This window comes from Lepidochelys olivacea (genome assembly GCF_965140295.1).
Source record: "Lepidochelys olivacea isolate rLepOli2 genome assembly, chromosome: 27".
In the NCBI taxonomy this organism is placed as follows: domain Eukaryota; kingdom Metazoa; phylum Chordata; order Testudines; family Cheloniidae; genus Lepidochelys; species Lepidochelys olivacea.
The window spans coordinates 4,521,247-4,541,123 of NC_140437.1; the positions used below are offsets into that span (position 1 = coordinate 4,521,247).

At 44.3% G+C, this 19,877-nt stretch overlaps 1 protein-coding gene across 1 annotated transcript in view; it reads right to left on the bottom strand.

Annotated features, from left to right (window-relative positions):
* MYO1D (myosin ID) overlaps positions 1 to 19,877 on the bottom strand; it is a 351,624-nt gene that overhangs the window by 189,299 nt on the left and 142,448 nt on the right. The window contains exon 15 of the mRNA XM_084615957.1: positions 7,463 to 7,629. Coding sequence (XP_084472083.1) covers positions 7,463 to 7,629 — 167 coding nt within the window. The remainder of the gene's footprint in view (positions 1 to 7,462; positions 7,630 to 19,877) is intronic.

Sequence of the window (19,877 nt, forward strand, 5' to 3'; positions counted from 1 at the left end):
AGGCCTCATCTGGAGTAGTGTGTCCAGTTTTGGGCCCCACACTACAAGAAGGATGTGGAAAAATTGGAAAGAGTCCAGCGGAGAGCAACAAAAATGATTAGGGGACTGGAACACATGACTTATGAGGAGAGGCTGAGGGCACTGGGATTGTTTAGTCTGCAGAAGAGAAGAATGAGGGGGGATTTGATAGCTGCTTTCAACTACCTGAAAGGGGGTTCCAAAGAGGATGGATCTGGACTGTTCTCAGTGGTAGCTGATGACAGAACGAGGAGTAATGCTCTCAAGTTGCAGTGGGGGAGGTTTAGGTTGGATATTAGGAAAAACTTTTTCACTAGGAGGGTGGTGAAACACTGGAATGCGTTACCTAGGGAGGTGGTAGAATCTCCTTCCTTAGATATTTTTAAGGTCAGGCTTGACAAAGCTCTGGCTGGGATGATTTAGTTTGGGATTAGTCCTGCTTTGAGCAGGGGGTTGGACTAGATGACCTCCTGAGGTCCCTTCCAACCCTGATATTCTATGATTCTATAAGTCCATGGGTCCAGATCTAATGCACCCGAGGATGCTGAGGGAGTTGGCTGATGTGATTGCAGAGTCATTGGCCATTATCTTTGAAAACTCGTGGCTATCGGGGAAGGTCCCGGATGATTGGAAAAAGGGAAATCTAGTGCCCCTCTTTAAAAACAGGGAAGAAGGAGAATCCAGGGAACTACAGACTGGTCAGCTTCACCTCAGTCCCTGGAAAAATCATGGAGCAGGTCTTCAAGAAATTCATTTTGAAGCACTTGGAGGAGAGGAAAATGATCAGGAACAGTCAACATGGATTCACCAAGGGTAAGTCATGCCTGACCAACCTGATTGCCTTCTATGATGAGATAACTGTCTCTGTGGATATGGGGAAGCAGTGGATGTGGTATATCTTGACTTTAGCAAAGCTTTTGATATGGTCTCCCACAGTATTCTTGCCAGCAAGTTAAAGAAGTATGGGCGGGATGAATGGACTATAAGGTGGATAGAAAGCTGGCTAGATCACTGGGCTCAACGGGTTGTGATCAACGGCTTGATGTCTTGTTGGTAGCCTGTATCAAGCAGAGTGCCACAGGGGTTTGTCTTGAGAACAGTTTTGTTCAACATCTTTATTAATGATCTGGATGATGGGATCGATTACACCCTCAGCAAGTTCGTGGATGACACTAAGCTCGGGGGAGAGGTAGATAACTGGAGGGTAGCGATAGGGTCCACAGGGACCTAGACAAATTGGAGGATTGGGCCAAAAGAAATCTAATGAGGTTCAACAAGGACAAGTGTAGAGTCCTGCACTTAGGATGGAAGAATCCCTTGCACTGCTACAGGCTAGAGACCGACTGGCTAAGAGGCAATTCTGCAGAAAAGAACCTGGGGATTACAGCAGACAAGAAGCTGAATATGAGTCAACAGTGTGCCCTTGTTGCCAAGAAGATTAACAGCATACTGGTCTGCATTAGTAGGAGCACTGCCAGCAGATGGAGGGAAGTGATTATTCCCCTCTATTCAGCACTGGTGAGGCCACATCTGGAGTATTGCATCCAATTTTGGGGTCCCCACTACAGAAAGTATGTGGATAAATTGGAGAGCATCCAGAAGAGGGCAACCAAAATGATCAGGGAGCTGGGGCACATGACTTATGAGGAGAGGCTGAGGGAACTGGGATTATTTAGTCTGCAGAAGAGAAGAGTGAGGGGGGATTTGATAGCAGTCTTCAACTACATGAAGGGAGATTCCAAAGAGGATGGAGCTAGGCTGTTCTCAGTGGTGGCAGATGACAGTGGGGGAAGCCTAGGTTGGATATTAGGAAAAACTATTTCTCTAGGAGGGTGGTGAAGCACTGGAATGGGTTACCTAGGGAGGTGATGGAATCTCCATCCTTAGGGTTTTTATGGCCTGGCTTGACAAAGACCTGGCTGGGATGATTAGTTGGGGTTGGTCCTGCTTTGTGCAGGGGGTTGGACTAGATGACCTCCTGAGGTCCCTTCCAACCCTGATATTCTATGATTCTACACTTGACTCATACCATAGCAAAGGTTCTTTCCAGGAAGCTGAAAGAAACTACAAAAGAGGGGAAGTGACATCATCACTTGGCCTCTCCCTTCCCCCACAACTCAACACATGCAAACACATCTGGAGAACAAAGATTGAACAGGGGAGGTGGTCCCAGGCTAGAAAGGAGAGGCCTGTGTATTCAGGAACTATACCATCTACCAGGGTGAGATACTGTTTGATTCAAATCCAGTCTAGTTAAAAGAACTCAGATTGCAATTTTACTTTTATTTCTTAGGTAACTAACTTTGATCTGTATGCTTATTACTTATAATCACTTAAAATCTATCTTTTTGCAGTTAATAAATCTATTTTATATTTTACCTAAAACCGTTCATATTTGTTGAAATGCTTGAGGAATCTACTCAGTGAACAAAAGCTGGTGCATATCCTCTTTCTTTTGAAGAAGTGGCAAACTGGGTAATAAAACTTATACTGGTCAGGCTTCTGACCAGGGCAAGATGGTACTGCTCTATGGTCTCAGGCTGGGGAGCTGAGGGAATTGGCTGGAGCCTCTCGATTGTTGGTTCATGAGCGGCTGGCAAAAGCATTCATGTAACTCAGATGGGTGTGTCCCTGACTGTGGATGTCTGTGTAAGTGCAGTACCTGGAGAGGTTTGTGGCTTAGCAACAGCATCACAGTGAGAGAGAGCCCAGGTTGGTAAGCCAGAGGGCTCAGAGGTACCCCAGTTTCAGGCTGCATCCCATCACAAGCTGATCATCAAGTAGGTGGGTGCAAGAACTATTCTCCTTTATCAGGCATTTAATTACTCACTTTTCCAAACTCCCCACACACAAACAAAGAGAAGCAGAAAACAGTTCAGCATTAAACAACTATGAATCAAACGGGAAAATAATCAGATCTGACTCTGCTCTGCTATAACGTATGCTATATTTGAGAAGTGCTGATTGGATAAACAGGCTTTTGCAAGGGAGCAACGATGAATTTTCTGCATATGACTTACAGACCTAATCAATAATGCAATAGGCAATTTCACCATAACAACATTATCCCTATTCATGTTCTAAAGGAAACACATTCAACATAGTTTTAACTATTTGCCCATTTAAAAACCCATGAACTGAGAAGTCAAAATTCAATCCCAATTTTCTAGGCATGGATTTTTTTCAGTTGGCAAGCTAATTCAGAAATAAATGTTAGATGGACAACCACAAATCTGGTGTCACAACCTTAGAAAACCTTTTTATAGGAAATAGGGTCTAATATAAAGCTGCTGGGGTTCATTCTATAACAAAAAAGAGAGTATTAAACTGACTAAAATATATACAATACTGTCACTGTTCTATTAAAATTAACCTCTGAACAAACTTGACAGCAAAAAACCTGCTCTAGCCCATGGTTCGAAGCAGGCCCCAGTATATCAGTGACAGACTGTAATGGAAGGCACAACATGATTGTTTATTAAGAGTATGCTAAAGTGTATAAAAGCTGATATTTTTAAAATATCCCTCATCGTCTCACGATGAAAAGTTTTTGCATTTATATTTGGAAGGGCTCAGAGTTCTCACTCTCAAATATTATGCAGTACTTAAATATTTTACACACACATACCAAAAAACTTTCGTTTGGTTTCAGATCTCTGCTCTCTATTCCCAGTGGAAAAATGTTTCTGCTATAATTAATTCACTGGGACATGAAATGGAAAAATCTTTCACCTTAGACATTTCACATTAGATGAAAGACAATCAGGGTGACAGAACAAATCAGTCTTTTATTAAGCAGACCTGATGGGGTCAGACAAGAGGAATAAAATGTCAGATCTAAAACCTGTACAACAAGGTGGAGGAATATTTTATGAAAGAGGTGGAGAGAAATTAAAATCCCCAGAAGAGACAAGGCTGCATCAACAAAAGAGATCCAACATTTAGACAACATTACAGGTATCAATTTAATGCAGGGCAGTTTTACGCTCACTCTCTCTTAATGCAACAACTGGTAGTATTAACATTGCCAGAATACTGCTGCAGGCTTTCCATCTTTCTCCAGCAGCATGTGCAATGCAAGCTCACTAATTCCTTCCCTGAGGCAAAGAGCATGACCCCGATCCCCTACCAAGTCAAAATCCCAAAACTTTACTGCTAAATATAATGAAGCAGGACCCAGAATAAATCTGCTGCCTGACAGAATAGCTCTTCCCCTCCCCCATGCCTAAAGATCTCAACAGCCTTCAAGGTCATCCATACATTAAACATCCTTGTCTGCACTCCTTTGTTTTTCTCTCCCCTTCATTTTTAAACTACAGAAGAAAACTGTACAGAAAGAAGAAAGGTTGCTTTCTAAAACCTACAATCCTCAATGGAAGTCTCCTGAAATTCAGACATAATATTTGCTGATAAACTCGGGGTTGAACATGAAGTGCAATATTTCTATCACAACAATTCAGCTGGTGGGGTTTCCAGTGTTATTTTCATGCCACACTTAATGTTACTTTAGAAGAGACATTAGAACTGGGAATGTCAACAATGAAAAGTGTTCGATTATATCCTCAAGAAACCAAGCTTCCTGGCCACCACCGTCCCCACAAAATACCAAGCCATAAGATTTTTGGCAATTTAGATGTTAAAACCAATAATGCAACACACAAGCATTTAATGACAACGTATTGATTTCAAGATGCATTTTATCCGAAGGATGCCAGTGAAAACAGATTGACTGTGGGCTTGATCTAAATATGCTTGATCTTACTTTACTGAAAGTGATATTTGGCCAGGTTCTAGGATCTCTACTCAGTTCTTAAATAACCAGACTCACTGTGACTGCAGTGGGAGCTTTCTTGAATATAAGTTCTAACTAAAGAGAGTGAGGTCAGAATACAGTATGTTAATTATTGTTTCTCTCACTTCTGCTAATAAAGTGAGATATCGAGTGTGTTAGGGCTAAGCAATGCAACAAAGGTTTAAAAGGTCATACCAATTGCTATACATGAATCTAATTTTCCAGCTATTAGCTTCGTTTTGCTCTCAGACATACAAGAGCTTATCATATATCCACTAAACAATAGCTTCTTGTGCAATCATAAGAGCGGATTTTAATGGATTCCTGATAACGTGCATGTGTGACTGAGGGCAGAATCAAGCCCTAAACTTGTATGATGTTGAAAAGTGACAGTTCATGACAAAAATGAAATACAGTAAATACTATTTGTTGAACCATACTCTTCTGTTACTCTTCAGCTACTGGAAAAATCCCATCAAAGCCATATCAGTCATTAAGAACAGCAGTTCTTCCAATTCTTTCTTTCCAACACTCGCTTATTCTTCCCACACTCAGGGTCAGTTTCTCACTTGCTCAAATGAGTGAAAAACCAAAACCAATTCAATGATCCACTAGCAAGAGGATATGTTTCAGAATGGCAGCCGTGTTAGTCTATATCAGCAGAAACGAGGAGTACTTGTGGCACCTCAGAGGCTAAAATTTATTTGAGCAGAAGCTTTCATGGGCTAAAGCCCACTTCATCAGATGCATGTAGTGGAAAATACAGTAGGAAGAGTGTGTGTGTGTGTGTGTGTGTGTCATCTGATGAAATGGGCTTTAGCCCATGAAAGCTTCTGCTCAAATGAATTTTAGCCTCTGAGGTGCCACAAGTCCTCTTGGTTGTTTCTGTTGATACAGACTGCTGATACATATATACATACGTACACACACAGAGAACATGAAAAAATGGGGGTTGCCATACCAGCTCTAACGAGATCAATCGATTAAGGTGGGCTATTATCAGCAGGAGAAAAAAAAACTTTTGTAGTGATAATTAGGATGGCCCATTTCAAACAGTTGACAAGAAGGTGTGAGTAACAGTAGGGGGAAAATTAGCCTGGGGAAATAGTTTTTAGTTAGTGTAATGACTCATCCACTCCCAGTTTTTATTCAAGCCTATTTTAATGGTTTGCAGATTAATTCCTGTTCTACTGTTTCTTGGTGGAGTCCGTTTTTGAAGTTTTTTTGTTGAATAATTGAGACTTTTAGATCTGCAGTTGAGTGTCCAGGGAGGTTGAAGTGTTCTCTAACTGGTTTTTGAATGTAATAATTCTTGACATCTGATTTGTGTCCATTTATTCTTTTGCGTAGAGACTGTCTGGTTTGGCCAATGTACATGGCAGAGGTGCATTGCTGGCACGTGATGAATGATGGCATATATCACATTGGTAGATGTGCAGGTGAACAAGCCTCTGATAGTGTGGCTGATGTGATTAGATCCTATGATGGCGTCCCTTGAATAGATATGTGGACAGAGTTGGCAACAGGCTTTGTTGCAAGGATAGGTTCCTGGGTTAGTGTTTTTGTTGTGTGGTTGCTGGTGAGTATTTGCTTCAGGTTTATTATGCTCAAATAAATTTGTTCATCTCTAAGGTGCCACAAGGACCCCTTGTTCTTTCGAGCAAGATGATGAAATTCTAGATATGCACAGTACTTTACATACATGGTAAGAAACCTTAGGGCTTGTCTTCACTACCAGGGTAAGCCGACCTAAATTACACTACTCCAGCTACGTTATTCACCCCAGCTACTTTATTCATCTTCACTGCACTGTGTCGATGGGGGATGCTCTCCCGTTGACTTACCTTACTCTTCTTGGAGAGCTCTCTACCATCGATTTTGCGGGTCTTCATTAGACCTGCTAAATCAACACCCGTTGCATCAATTGCAGCGTCTATCTCCCCGGTAGTGAAGACAAGCCCTTAGCTTAAGCAACATTTCTACCTAATAAATACAGAGTGCGGCATGCATCAAAAATCATGTTTTCATGGGGTCATGTCATATCATCTCATTCCTATCCTCCCACCTTCTATTTATAAATTCACTGAGTCCAAAGGTTTCCTTTCTGACCCATGTAATGTCACTCCATATTTGAAAAGTGTTTTTCTCCCCCAGGAAAGGAAACTTTCCATACTTCTCCAAAATATAAGACAAAATTTAGAAAAGAAAACAAAAGACACTATTTAATTCTGTGTCTAGAGTTAATTTTTGTGGGGAGGATCCTCATTGTCCATTAATTCTAACAATACTAAGACAGTAACAGAACACTGGTTCAGTCTAATTGGGGTCATGGGGTTTTCATCCCTGCTGTTTATAAAGGGTGGAAAATGGTAGGCCATGAAGAATGCACTCCTCAAGTCTGTGCATCTGCTGCCATAGCAGGCTGAACAGCCAGCACCCTTCTGTGACCAACAGTGTTTTATCCAAGCCACTAGTGTGTGCTCAAAAAAGAAACAATATATGTGTACCATTCATGACTGAAGATCACCAGACTAAAGGATTCTATATTTACAGATCATAGTGAAGGCAGATCATTAGATTGTGCAGCTCAACCAATAGCCTAGAAAGCCGGCAAACATCTCAAAAAAAAGCATGCACTAATTCCCTTCTCACCTGTGAAGAAACTTTTCATATGTTTGGCGGTAGGCAAATCCTGCCCGTCGGACCCTGACATTCTCCAGAAGTCCAAGGTATTCCACTTGATGCCTGCAACGTTCTTCATCAAACAGCTGTGATGATTTTTTTTCATTGGGCTTAATGCATCGGACATAATATGGCTCCTACAGGGACAAATCAAACAATGACTTACACAGAGCTAAGAACTTTGTGAAGGATACAATTTACTAAATAAAACACACAAATGCACAATTAAAGTAAGTATGCATTCTCCTAAACAGTTTGCCTTTGAATATGAACATGATATAACATATTAACTGAAATTTTCTCTTCAGTTACAGAAAGGAAACAAGACAAAGCTACTGTCATTAAGGAGCATTTGGGGTAATAAGGTGACCCAGAGGGACATGTTTGCAAGGCATAAATATAGACAAATTAAGGGGTCCCAGTACAATAACGAGTCACTGGCACAAAAATGACACGCATCCTTGAAAAGTATAGAGTCAGATTCCCCCAGCTGGTCCAAAGAGATGCAAATGGACCACTTGCACTCCAGAAGGCTTTATCCCAAGGGGGGAGAGAGCTATGTTTCACCACTCACATTTAAAGATTCCACCAGGGGAGCACAACGGTAGTTGCCACCATGAGCCCCACCAAGTGAGGCTGCTTCACCACCCACTTTTCACGGGGTCACCTTGCACAGCCATAACTTTTCTATAGCAGGCCCTGAGCCTGGCTTACCCATCACCTGATTGAACCACATCTCAAGCACCCTTGGTCAATTCTAGCTCAGGCCCATATATGCCATTCAAGCAGCATAGAGAGACCATATAGGTTCCACAACTGGCTAGGGAAGAATTCTTCTAGAACAGAAAATACAAAGAGTCAACTTATGCTGCCCCACCTGGTGCTTGGTAGAGGGCATACTGGAAGGGGATCCTCTGTAGGGGTGAGTGCCATAGAAACTCTGAACTACATTGGGCTATAGCATAGCCCATGGCCTTCTTCAATTAGGTTGCAGCCAATTAGAGAAGCCTCTGGTAGCTGCAGCGGTTTCCAGAATGCCAAGAATTGAAGCAACACGAAGGTGGCTTTAAACTACTTTTGCCACACCCTCCCCAAGCAGCTGTCCTGTATTGCTTCACCTGCAAGGCACAACACAGAAACCATTTCCCCTGACTCAGAATCCCTCCACTGACTCCTTCTAAGCAACCTAAGACACTGATGACTGTTCCTCCCAGCACATTCCCATTTGATCTCTTTGCTTTGCAAACAATGAGTTTTGATTTTTCATTAGTTCCTTTCTGCTACCCCAATCTGTGCCTTTTTTCTCATGCTGCTCCCTACTCATGGAATGCAATCCCCGTCCCATTACGTCAAGCCACAATTCTCCCTGTTAAAAACCCATTTCTGCAAGTCCCAAAAAAAGCAAGTTTATAACTAAACACAGAAACTAAGTTGTCTCAATCTCTGGATAGAGTCTTGTATTCCTCTAGCATAACTTTAAACCTGCAAAGCAGGCAGGGCAAGGATTATCCTCATATTAGGTATGTGCAGCACCAAGCGCATTACTGGTGCTAAACAAACAAGCCGCAGCCAGGGTGAACAAGATGCAAGAGCTTCACTAAGGGAATCTAGATAATCCACATACATGATGTGAGACTGAAGAGAATTGTTAACAAAAGGTTAAACATTTGCCCATTCATTCATTCACTGGATCAACATTAAGTCTGAACTATGATATGTATTTTCCTCTCTCAGTAGAAGAAGAACAAGTGTTCTCCCTGTGCGAAGGAAGAGACAGTACTATGAACAGTTCACACATTTTACATCATACTTCTGTAAGATTTTCTTGTTTGGAATGTCTTCGCAAAATGAATGTAAATTCATCTACACTTTGAACATTGCACCTCTTCAAAAGGATAAAACATTCATATTTTTAACATGAGTCAAGTAGCCAAGAGTAACTGTGGAAAAAAACTGTGGACACAATGGAGGGAGAATCACTTCTTGGGAGGCATGGAAGGAAGATTTCAGAGTAACAGCCGTGTTAGTCTCTATTCGCAAAAAGAAAAGGAGTACTTGTGGCACCTTAGAGACTAACCAATTTATTTGAGCATGAGCTTTCGTGAGCTACAGCTCACTTCATCGGATGCATGCCGTGGAAACTGCAGCAGGCTTTATTTATACACAGAGAATATGAACCAATACCTCCTCCCACCCCACTGTCCTGCTGGTAATAGCTTATCTAAAGTGATCATCAGGTGGGCCATTTCCAGCACAAATCCAGGTTTTCTCACCCTCCACCCCCCCACACAAATTCACTCTCCTGCTGGTGATAGCCCATCCAAAGTGACAACTCTTTACACAATGTGCATGATAAGAAAGTTGGGCCATTTCCTGCACAAATCCAAGTTCTCTCACCCCCTCACCCCCCTCCCAAAAACCACACACACAAATTCACTCTCCTGCTGGTAATAGCTCATCCAAAGTGACCATTCTCCCTACAATGTGCATAATTAAGGTGGGCCATTTCCAGCACAAATCCAGGTTCTCTCACATCCCCCCCACCCCCATACACACACAAACTCACTCTCCTGCTGGTAATACCTCATCCAAACTGACCACTCTCCAAGTTTAAATCCAAGTTAAACCAGAACATCTGGGCGGGGGGGGGGGGGGGGTAGGAAAAAACAAGAGGAAATAGACTACCTTGCATAATGACTTAGCCACTCCCAGTCTCTATTTAAGCCTAAATTAATAGTATCCAATTTGCAAATGAATTCCAATTCAGCAGTTTCTCGCTGGAGTCTGGATTTGAAGTTTTTTTGTTTTAAGATAGCGACCTTCATGTCTGTGATTGCGTGACCAGAGAGATTGAAGTGTTCTCCGACTGGTTTATGAATGTTATAATTCTTGACATCTGATTTGTGTCCATTTATTCTTTTACGTAGAGACTGTCCAGTTTGACCAATGTACATGGCAGAGGGGCATTGCTGGCACATGATGGCATATATCACATTGGTGGATGTGCAGGTATACGAGCCTCTGATAGTGTGGCTGATGTTATTAGGCCCTGTGATGGTGTCCCCTGAATAGATATGTGGGCACAATTGGCAATGGGCTTTGTTGCAAGGATAAGTTCCTGGGTTAGTGGTTCTGTTGTGTGGTATGTGGTTGTTGGTGAGTATTTGCTTCAGGTTGGGGGGCTGTCTGTAGGCAAGGACTGGCCTGTCTCCCAAGATTTGTGAGAGTGTTGGGTCATCCTTTAGGATAGGTTATAGATCCTTAATAATGCGTTGGAGGGGTTTTAGTTGGGGGCTGAAGGTGACGGCTAGTGGCGTTCTGTTATTTTCTTTGTTAGGCCTGTCCTGTAGTAGGTAACTTCTGGGAACTCTTCTGGCTCTATCAATCTGTTTCTTTACTTCAGCAGGTGGGTATTGTAGTTGTAAGAAAGCTTGACAGAGATCTTGTAGGTGTTTGTCTCTGTCTGAGGGGTTGGAGCAAATGCGGTTGTATCGCAGAGCTTGGCTGTAGACGATGGATCGTGTGGTGTGGTCAGGGTGAAAGCTGGAGGCATGCAGGTAGGAATAGCGGTCAGGAGGTTTCCGGTATAGGGTGGTGTTTATGTGACCATTGTTTATTAGCACTGTAGTGTCCAGGAAGTGGATCTCTTGTGTGGACTGGACCAGGCTGAGGTTGGTGGTGGGATGGAAATTGTTGAAATCATGGTGGAATTCCTCAAGGGCTTCTTTTCCATGGGTCCAGATGATGAAGATGTCATCAATATAGCGCAAGTAGAGTAGGGGCTTTAGGGGACGAGAGCTGAGGAAGCGTTGTTCTAAATCAGCCATAAAAATGTTGGCATACTGTGGGGCCATGCGGGTACCCATAGCAGTGCCGCTGATCTGAAGGGGTTTTAGTTGGGGGCTGAAGGTGACGGCTAGTGGCGTTCTGTTATTTTCTTTGTTAGACCTGTCCTGTAGTAGGTGACTTCTGGCTCTATCAATCTGTTTCTTCACTTCCACAAGTGGGCATTGTAGCTGTAAGAATGCTTGATAAAGATCTTGTAGGTGTTTGTCTCTGTCTGAGTCAGCAGTGTGCCCTTGTTGCCAAGAAGGCCAATGGCATTTTGGGATGTATAAGTAGGGGCATAGCGAGCAGATCGAGGGATGTGATCGTTCCCCTCTATTCGACATTGGTGAGGCCTCATCTGGAGTACTGTGTCCAGTTTTGGGCCCCACACTACAAGAAGGATGTGGATAAATTGGAGAGAGTCCAGCGAAGGGCAACAAAAATGATTAGGGGTCTGGAACACATGACTTATGAGGAGAGGCTGAGGGAGCTGGGATTGTTTAGCCTGCAGAAGAGAAGAATGAGGGGGGATTTGATAGCTGCTTTCAACTACCTGAAAGGGGGTTCCAAAGAGGATGGCTCTAGACTGTTCTCAATGGTAGCAGATGACAGAACGAGGAGTAATGGTCTCAAGTTGCAGTGGGGGAGGTTTAGATTGGATATTAGGAAAAACTTTTTCACTAAGAGGGTGGTGAAACACTGGAATGCGTTACCTAGGGAGGTGGTGGAATCTCCTTCCTTAGAGGTTTTTAAGGTCAGGCTTGACAAAGCCCTGGCTGGGATGATTTAACTGGGAATTGGTCCTGCTTCGAGCAGGGGGTTGGACTAGATGACCTTCTGGGGTCCCTTCCAACCCTGATATTCTATGATTCTATGAGGGGTTGGAGCAAAGAAGAAAGAAGTGGCCTGACTTTGGCGGACAAACCCAATGACATTAGCACTTCTCTTTCAATAGCCAGGCTGTTAGGTGCAGCCAGCTGGGGACTGATGAAAAAGAGGACCTTGTGAGAAGATGTCCTGTCTCACTGGGGCTGTAGTGGCAGTCCTAATTTCAGCTCTCTCAGGTCTGAACACCAGGCTCTCCTTGACCGATGTGGGAATACCAATATTATTGTCACCAGCTCATTTTATCTTCTGGACCACTTTCCCTAATAATGGAAACGCAAAGAGGAGGCCATGAGGCCATCTGTAAGGTAGGCCATCTGTCCCCATGCACCTGGAGTCCACCTGCCTGGTGCAGTATTTTGGTCGTTTCAAGTTCATGTGGTTTGCAGATAGGTTTGTGAAGGCAGGCTCAACAAGGGACAATTAACTCTGACTTCCTTATTCAGACACCACTCAAGAGTTTTTCACCTCATGCCTACTAAGCCAGTCTCCCTTTACATGAACTGCCCTGAGGGAGAGGAGAGAATGCTCTGCCCAGAAGCTGCGACTGGACAACAGGGGATGGATCACTTGGTAAATTGCCCTGTTCTGTTCATTCCCTCTGAAGCACCTGGCACTGGCCACAGTTGGAAGACAAGATCCTGGGCTAGATGGATCATAGTCTGACCCACCATAGCCGTTCTTATGCCCACTGCATGATTTCCATCGCTTCAGCAGATAGTACTGGGCTTCTTGTTCACTACTGATTGTTCACTTATGCAACTACAATCATGCTGTCTGACTGATTGAGGATGTGGTTCCCCTCTAGGCGGGACTAGAACCTTTGCAGCATCAGCTTGACTGCTCTTAGTTATAGGAAGTTTACACTGTGGGCTCTTTCCTCTTGACTGCAGATGTCTTGAGCTGCATGAGTTCCCAAATGTGCTCCCCATCCCTTGAAGCTGGCATTGGTTGTGAAGATAAGGAGATCTAGAAGGCATATGGGTATCCTTTTATGGACATGGCCTTGGGCTGACCACCATTTAAAAGAGTTGATTATCTGCGCCAGAACCTTCACTTGATATGTTCCCTGGAATGGACCTTAAAGATGAAGCCGTGAAGGTGCCTGTTGTCTGACTGCACCCATGGATTGATCCCTTTGCACAGTACTAGGAGGCCAAATACTCGAAGGCTCCATGCTATAGTGGGCTTCTTGCAGTTCCAAAACAATGCAAGGAGGTCCCGAATCTTCTGGAACCGCTCTAGAATTGGATATATCCTTGCTATAGAGGTGTCCATGGAAATGGGTAAGGAGACTGTCTGCTCAGAAGAGCCTGCCTCTCCAATCCTGCCTACATCCCTTCCTGCACAAGAGAGTGAGGTGAAATGACCCTGAAGTGACTGGTCTACATCCTCCCCCAGAGCCAGCCAAGTTCCCCAGCGGGACACAGACCCCTCCTTTTACCTCTGGCTTTTCTCACCTAGCTTTCCCTGAAGACTGCTGGGATATCAACCACAGCAAACACCCCTAAAGGGGGAGCAGTGATGAGGGGACAACTCCCTTTGAAAGTTCAAACACAGCCACAGGACCCAGATGGGAACTGGAAAGAGACGTTACTGAATTGTTCGCCTGAAAACTTGAAAAAGTTTGGAATTTCCCTCAAGGCAGCTCTGCAGCAGGGAAGCTTGGCCAAGCCACCAGCAGGCAGAAAAAACTGGAAGGATTTTCAGGAGGCAGGCATTCTCCTGCTGCCAATCATTGCCAGGGCTGGGTTGGCTCCCAAACTGCATAGGGGCTGAAATACTCATTGTGATGGATCTGTGGACCTGAGCACAATGAAGAATGAGTTGGTTTAAATCCAGTTCCAACATCATAGGTTTCCACAACACAAAAGTCAAAACTGGCAGTAACTAACATCCTTGTTATGAGAGTCATCAAGGATGGAATGGGCCATGGAGACCAATAGTGGTTCTTCCAGGTCCAAGTTGAAGCACATTGGCAGGTTACTGCTGGTAAACATGCCCGGTTTTACCAAGTGTGTGAACAAAGGACACTGGTCTCCAGTGCTGTCAAGTACATCCTTCACACAATTGGAGTTTAACTCGCTTAAACTTAAATTTATTTAAATGTTCTACATCTTACATCATCTTACATTTATTTAAATGTTCTACAGTGGAGAAATCCAGAAAGGTCAACATGAGAGAGACTCCTAAACCTGTCTGGCAATCTCTTGCATCAGGATAATGCCTTCATTTTGAATTTTTTGGATTTCATTTTGTTTTAAAGCTTAATGCTTTTTCAAAGTAGTTTTTGTACTTCATAATGGCCCGCAATTAACATCCCAGTAAACTTTGCAATGGATACATTAACATTACTGCTAACTTGATTTTTACAGAGGTACATATCTGGTTGGCACTGCTGTGGTATCTGAGCCCCTCACACGCTCTTTAGTGCATTTATCCTCTGTGAAGTAGGGAGGAACTATTCTCTCTGTTTTACAGATGGGAAACTGAGGCACAAAGACACTAAGTGATTTGCCCAGTTTGCACAGGTAGTCTGCATCAGAGCAGGGAATTGAAACAACCTCAAGTCCTAGCACTCTAACCACTGGTTCAGCCTTTCTCTGTATGAAAGTTTCTTCATTTTTCTTCACCTCTAGTTTTGAAAGTGTCTCCTCTATGGTTTGCAGCTAATTACCTGAGACATGCTTAGACCCTCCGAAAAAGATGCAGAAGGGAAACATTTGTGCTAGATTAGTCACAGTGATGGAATTATGAACACACTAGAGAGGATGCCTGCCAAAGTGAATTTGAGGGAAAGCTAGGAGTGGAGAGGAGGAAAAAAATTCAGAGGGAGAGATGGAGAGGTTGGAATAAAGGAAGGGTCTCAAAAGAGCAGTCAGCCCCAGAATAGCTCATCATTCATCGTAATGTCAGCCAGAGCAGTACAAGCTCTAGTGTTTTTTAAAGGAAAGGAAGAACCCAAGGGATCAGTCAAACAAGACCAAATACTCAAGAGGAAAACATGGGAAGATAAAGTTTGTCAAGCACACAGCTTTATGTGGCAGCTACATAAATCAGCCTATCGACATTTTAAAAAGATGCATTTGAAGACACCTCTTCATAGCTTTCATTTCCCTTTTTCCAGTGCAATAAAAGTATGTTTAACAATCCTAGGTTTCTGTCCCTGGACTCTCTTAGTACAAGTTTGGAAGGGGACAGTAGATTAAGTATTTAACCTGCCATAATAAGAGTAGCCATCACTTAGATTCAGTGTGCTCCAAAAATATGTTTAATTGAATCTCAACTAACAAGGCAAACATGCAGAACTGAACACCCTTTTGAATTAGGAGTCTTAGCTATCCAACCAGTAGATTTTTTAGCAAAGGTAGGCGTGAGGTTTTAAAGATACATTTTATAATTGGGAAAAACGAAACTGATTGTGTGTGTATGTATCACGGTGGCTTTGACAGAATTTTCTGTTAAAATTAATTCAGTGTTTACAGATAGCTCTTGCATAGTACATGATAAACACTTCTAAAATACTTATTCCTATAGCAACTGCCATCTGATACTCAAAAAGCATGTTATAAACAATGAATTAAACCCCATTGCCACTGAGCAGTCTGCCACCCCCATTTTACAAACAGGTAAACTAAGCCACAGAGAAATTAATTGACTTGCAAAGCCACTAATAGAACTCAAATTGTCTATTCTTCCCATGCTCACTCTATTGTCTGAACATCTGACTTCAAGCCCTGTGTTTAAGCCACAAGTCCTTCCCTTTCCTCCCAAAAATTTCAGAATTCCAGTTTTTAAGAAAAAAAACAGGATTCAACTAGAATGTCTGGGGAACAATTAAACTCATCTTTGAAAAAGTGTGTCCATTTAAGCATATTAGAAAGTTCTAGTATCTATTAGAGTTTTGCTTGAATTGATACAGGTTTTGTCTCTAAAATGACCATATTAAAAAAAAAAATCCACACAAGGTTAATAATTACTAACAAGTGTAATTTATTTGAACACACTTTTGCCCATTCGGTTATGTTCTCTTATTTTTCTCTTGGCAGTAGCTAATTTCTTATATGACACCAGCATCAAGGCTGCAAGAAAACTGTCCATGTTATTTGTCACATTAATTAGCAATTACTCTTTGGGTGAAGAGTTAAATGGTTTCTAAAAGTTTCCCTGGTCTTTTGTTCATTGTTGTTGTTCAGGTTGTTGGTTTTTTTCTTCCTTTCTTTTTTGTCCTCTAGTCACTATCAGTCTAGTTTCAGTGAACAGAATGCCACGTAGTCAGCAAGCCATGTGATGGAGTGCACCAAGGTGCTTTTCTCACGAAGCCCAGGACTGTTTCAACCACAACAGTGCCTGCAGACCTTTCAAACCATAGCACTGGAAGAAGCATCTTTAAGTCAGAAAAGTGGAAATTTATGAACTGAAGCCAAGGTTTAAAGCTTTAAGTTCTTCTAGAGAGTCAATGGCTCATGGAATCAAGCCTTTTCCCAGATCAGAACTGGTTCTGCCAGCCTCTAGTGGCAGTTCCCCTTACGTCCACAGTGTTACCCGAAATTGGGCCAGCTAGTAAGCTTAGGGAGGACTAATGACCCACAGAGTTTGGAAGAAAGCAACACGTTTATTATACTGATAGCTAAGCTCAAAAGAAGGGGGAGAGGGGTCACACACACACTCGCATACTCATGCTCCCAGGACAGGCAAGGCACTGGAGATGTCAGGATCCTTCAAGGAAAGTGTTCCACAGCACAGCAATGGACAGTGCAATGAAAGTAAGTCTTCCCGAGGCACGATGGAATGCAACGCGGCGAACCACTGGCCAGGCGGTCCGGGCAAAGGGCCTTCACGGAAGGTACAATCTTGTGAGTGCACTCCTGAGCACATGGCCCCTTCCCCTTTTAAGGACCTGCTCCGCATGGCCTGCGACTAAAGGTGACTTGGCCGCGTCTGGTTGGTCACACTCCACCTCGGCCAGTGTCCATGCAGTGTCCATGCATTGGGCATGTGAACACTGCCTAATCAGAGTCCCAGACACTTTGTCTACCTGGGAGCTCTTCTGATCTTCCAGGTGCTCAAGCAGCCTATTCAACCCACAAGCATTCCAGGAGGGAGGGGGAGGGGGAAAGCCACTTCACAAGTAGATCACACAGATCACAGCTGCTCCAACACCACACAGGTGTCCTGGCTGGAGCTGAATCCTACGCACCACCAACATATGAACCATACAGTTCAAGGACCTCTAAGGTCAGAGTGCTCTAGCAGTGTATTACTGCACAGAATCCATTCTACATTCACATCAAAGTAATCTCGTATCTTCTGTGCCAACAATAACCTGACTACTAATCAGAGAACACAAACAGAAGCAGCAGAAGATTTCGTAAAATTGTCAACCGATCTTATCAACCAATGTGTTACTATGTTTAATGATCATCTTGTATGAAACCCTGAATCAAGAGACATGTCCCTTCTGCACCTGCAGAGCCAGAGTTTCATAGAGCCATAGAAATGTAGGGCTCAAAAGGTCCTCATATCAGTGATCAAGACATGGGCAGTCATGCCTCAGAGCCAGAATCAGAGACCAGCTGCCAGAACCAAGGGTCACGGAGCCAGAGTCAGAAGTAAGGAATCCAAGCCGAGGGTTCGGAATGGGTTACCTGAAGTGAGGGGCCAGGGCAGGGAACATGCAGGAGCCATCAGGAATGCTTCAGCAGCTGCTGAACTGCTTCTACTGCTAGGCCAAAGAGCCAGTCTGCTGACTTTTCCAATCAATCAGGCAGGCAAAGCCGATCAGGCCACCTATTACAGGCCAGCTGTACTCATTAGGGTGCTGGGAGACTGGCTCTGATGCAGGACCTGATTTCTGACACCCCAAGAAGTCATCAAGTCCAGCCTCCTGCACTGAGCCAGGACCAAGTAAACAAAACGGTTACCTACCTTTCATAACTATTGTTCTTCAAGATGAATTGCTCATGTCCATTCCATTGTAGGTGTGCACACGCCCACATACATGACTGGAGACTTTTGCCTTAGTGGTACCAATAGGGCCGGATGTGGTGCCCTTTGGATCGCCACACTCATGGCACAGTATATAAGGCGCCACCGGCCCCGCGCCTCTCAGTTCCATCTTGCCGACAAGTCAGAGAGAGGGGCAAGAGGGTGGGTAATGGAATGGGACGTGAGCAACGCATCTCAAAGAACAACAGTTACAAAAGCTAGGTAACCGTTTTTTCTTCTTCAAGTGCTTGCTCGTGTCAATTCCACTGTAGGTAACTCACAAGCAGAATCCTCAGAGGTAGGCTCGGAGTTCACAGTCTTGCAGTTTGGAGGACTGCTCTGCTGAAACCAGCACCTGAGCGAGGAAGGCCATCGATGATGCCTGCTCCCTAGTCGACTGAGCCGTCACGATCACTGGCGGGGTTACCTTCATCAGCTCATAGCAGTAGCGCATGCTCACCGTGATCCAGGATGATATTCTCTGGGTAGACACTGGGCAACCCTTCATCCGGTCCGCAACAGCAACGAACAGTTGCATAGACTTATGGAACAGCTTCATCCTCTCTGTGTAGAAGACCAGAGCCCGCCAGACATCCAGAGTATGCAGCCTGCATTCCTCATCCATAGTATGAGGCTTCGGGCAGAAGACCAGTAGGTATATGTCCTGACCAGTATGGAACTGGGAGATGGCCTTGCGCAGAAAAGCTGGGTGCGGACGCAGCTGGACTTTGTCCTTATAGAAGATCATATAAGACGGCTCTGACATGAGTGCTCTGATCTCAGACACCCTACGGGCCAAAGTTATAGCAACCAAAAAGGAGACCTTTCAGGAGAGAAGCAGAAGGGAGCAGGAAGCCAGAGGCTCAAAGGGGGGCCCTGAGAGCCTGGACAGCACAAGCTTCAGGTCCCAAGCAGGAACCGGGTCCCTGACATGCGGGTAAAGGTCTTCCAGACCTTTCAGGAACCGCATTGTCATGGGATGTGCAAAGATTGATCTGCAGTGAAACAGAGGATGGAAAGTCGAAATGGCTGCCAGGTGCACCCTGACGGAGGACACTGACAGGCCCTGAAGCTTACGGTGCAGCAAACAGTCCAGGATGTCCTGCAGGGGGGCCTCTTCCGCCCAGATGCGGCAATCCGAGGCCCAACATGTGAACCGCTCCCACTTAGCCACGTAGGTAGCCCTTGTGGAGGGTTTCCTGCTGCCCAGCAGAACCTGCTGGACACCGGCAGAACCCTGCTGTTCTTCCCTGCTCAGCCATGCAGAAACCAAGCCATCAAGTGCAGCACTGCCAGGTTCAGACGCAGCAGATTCCCGTGGTTCTGGGACAGCGGATCTGTCCAAAGAGGCAGCTGCAAGGGGTAGCTGCCGAAAGACTCAGGAGCATGGCGAACGAGTGCTGCCGAGGTTATGCCAGGCCAATGAGAATGACCATCACTCTGTCTTGCTTCACCTTGAGCAGGACTCTCTAGATTAACAGCACAGGTGGGAAGTGTGGTCAGCACTCTGAGCACAGAATCTGGAAGGTTTCCGACTGGGAGCCCTTGTCCAGCAGAGAGCAGAACATGTGGCACTTCCTGTTCTGTCTGGACGCAAACAGGTCCACCCGGGGAGTCCACCACCTGTGGCAAACTAGGCTTACCATCTCCGAGTGGAGCGACCATTCATGGTGAGACAAGAAGG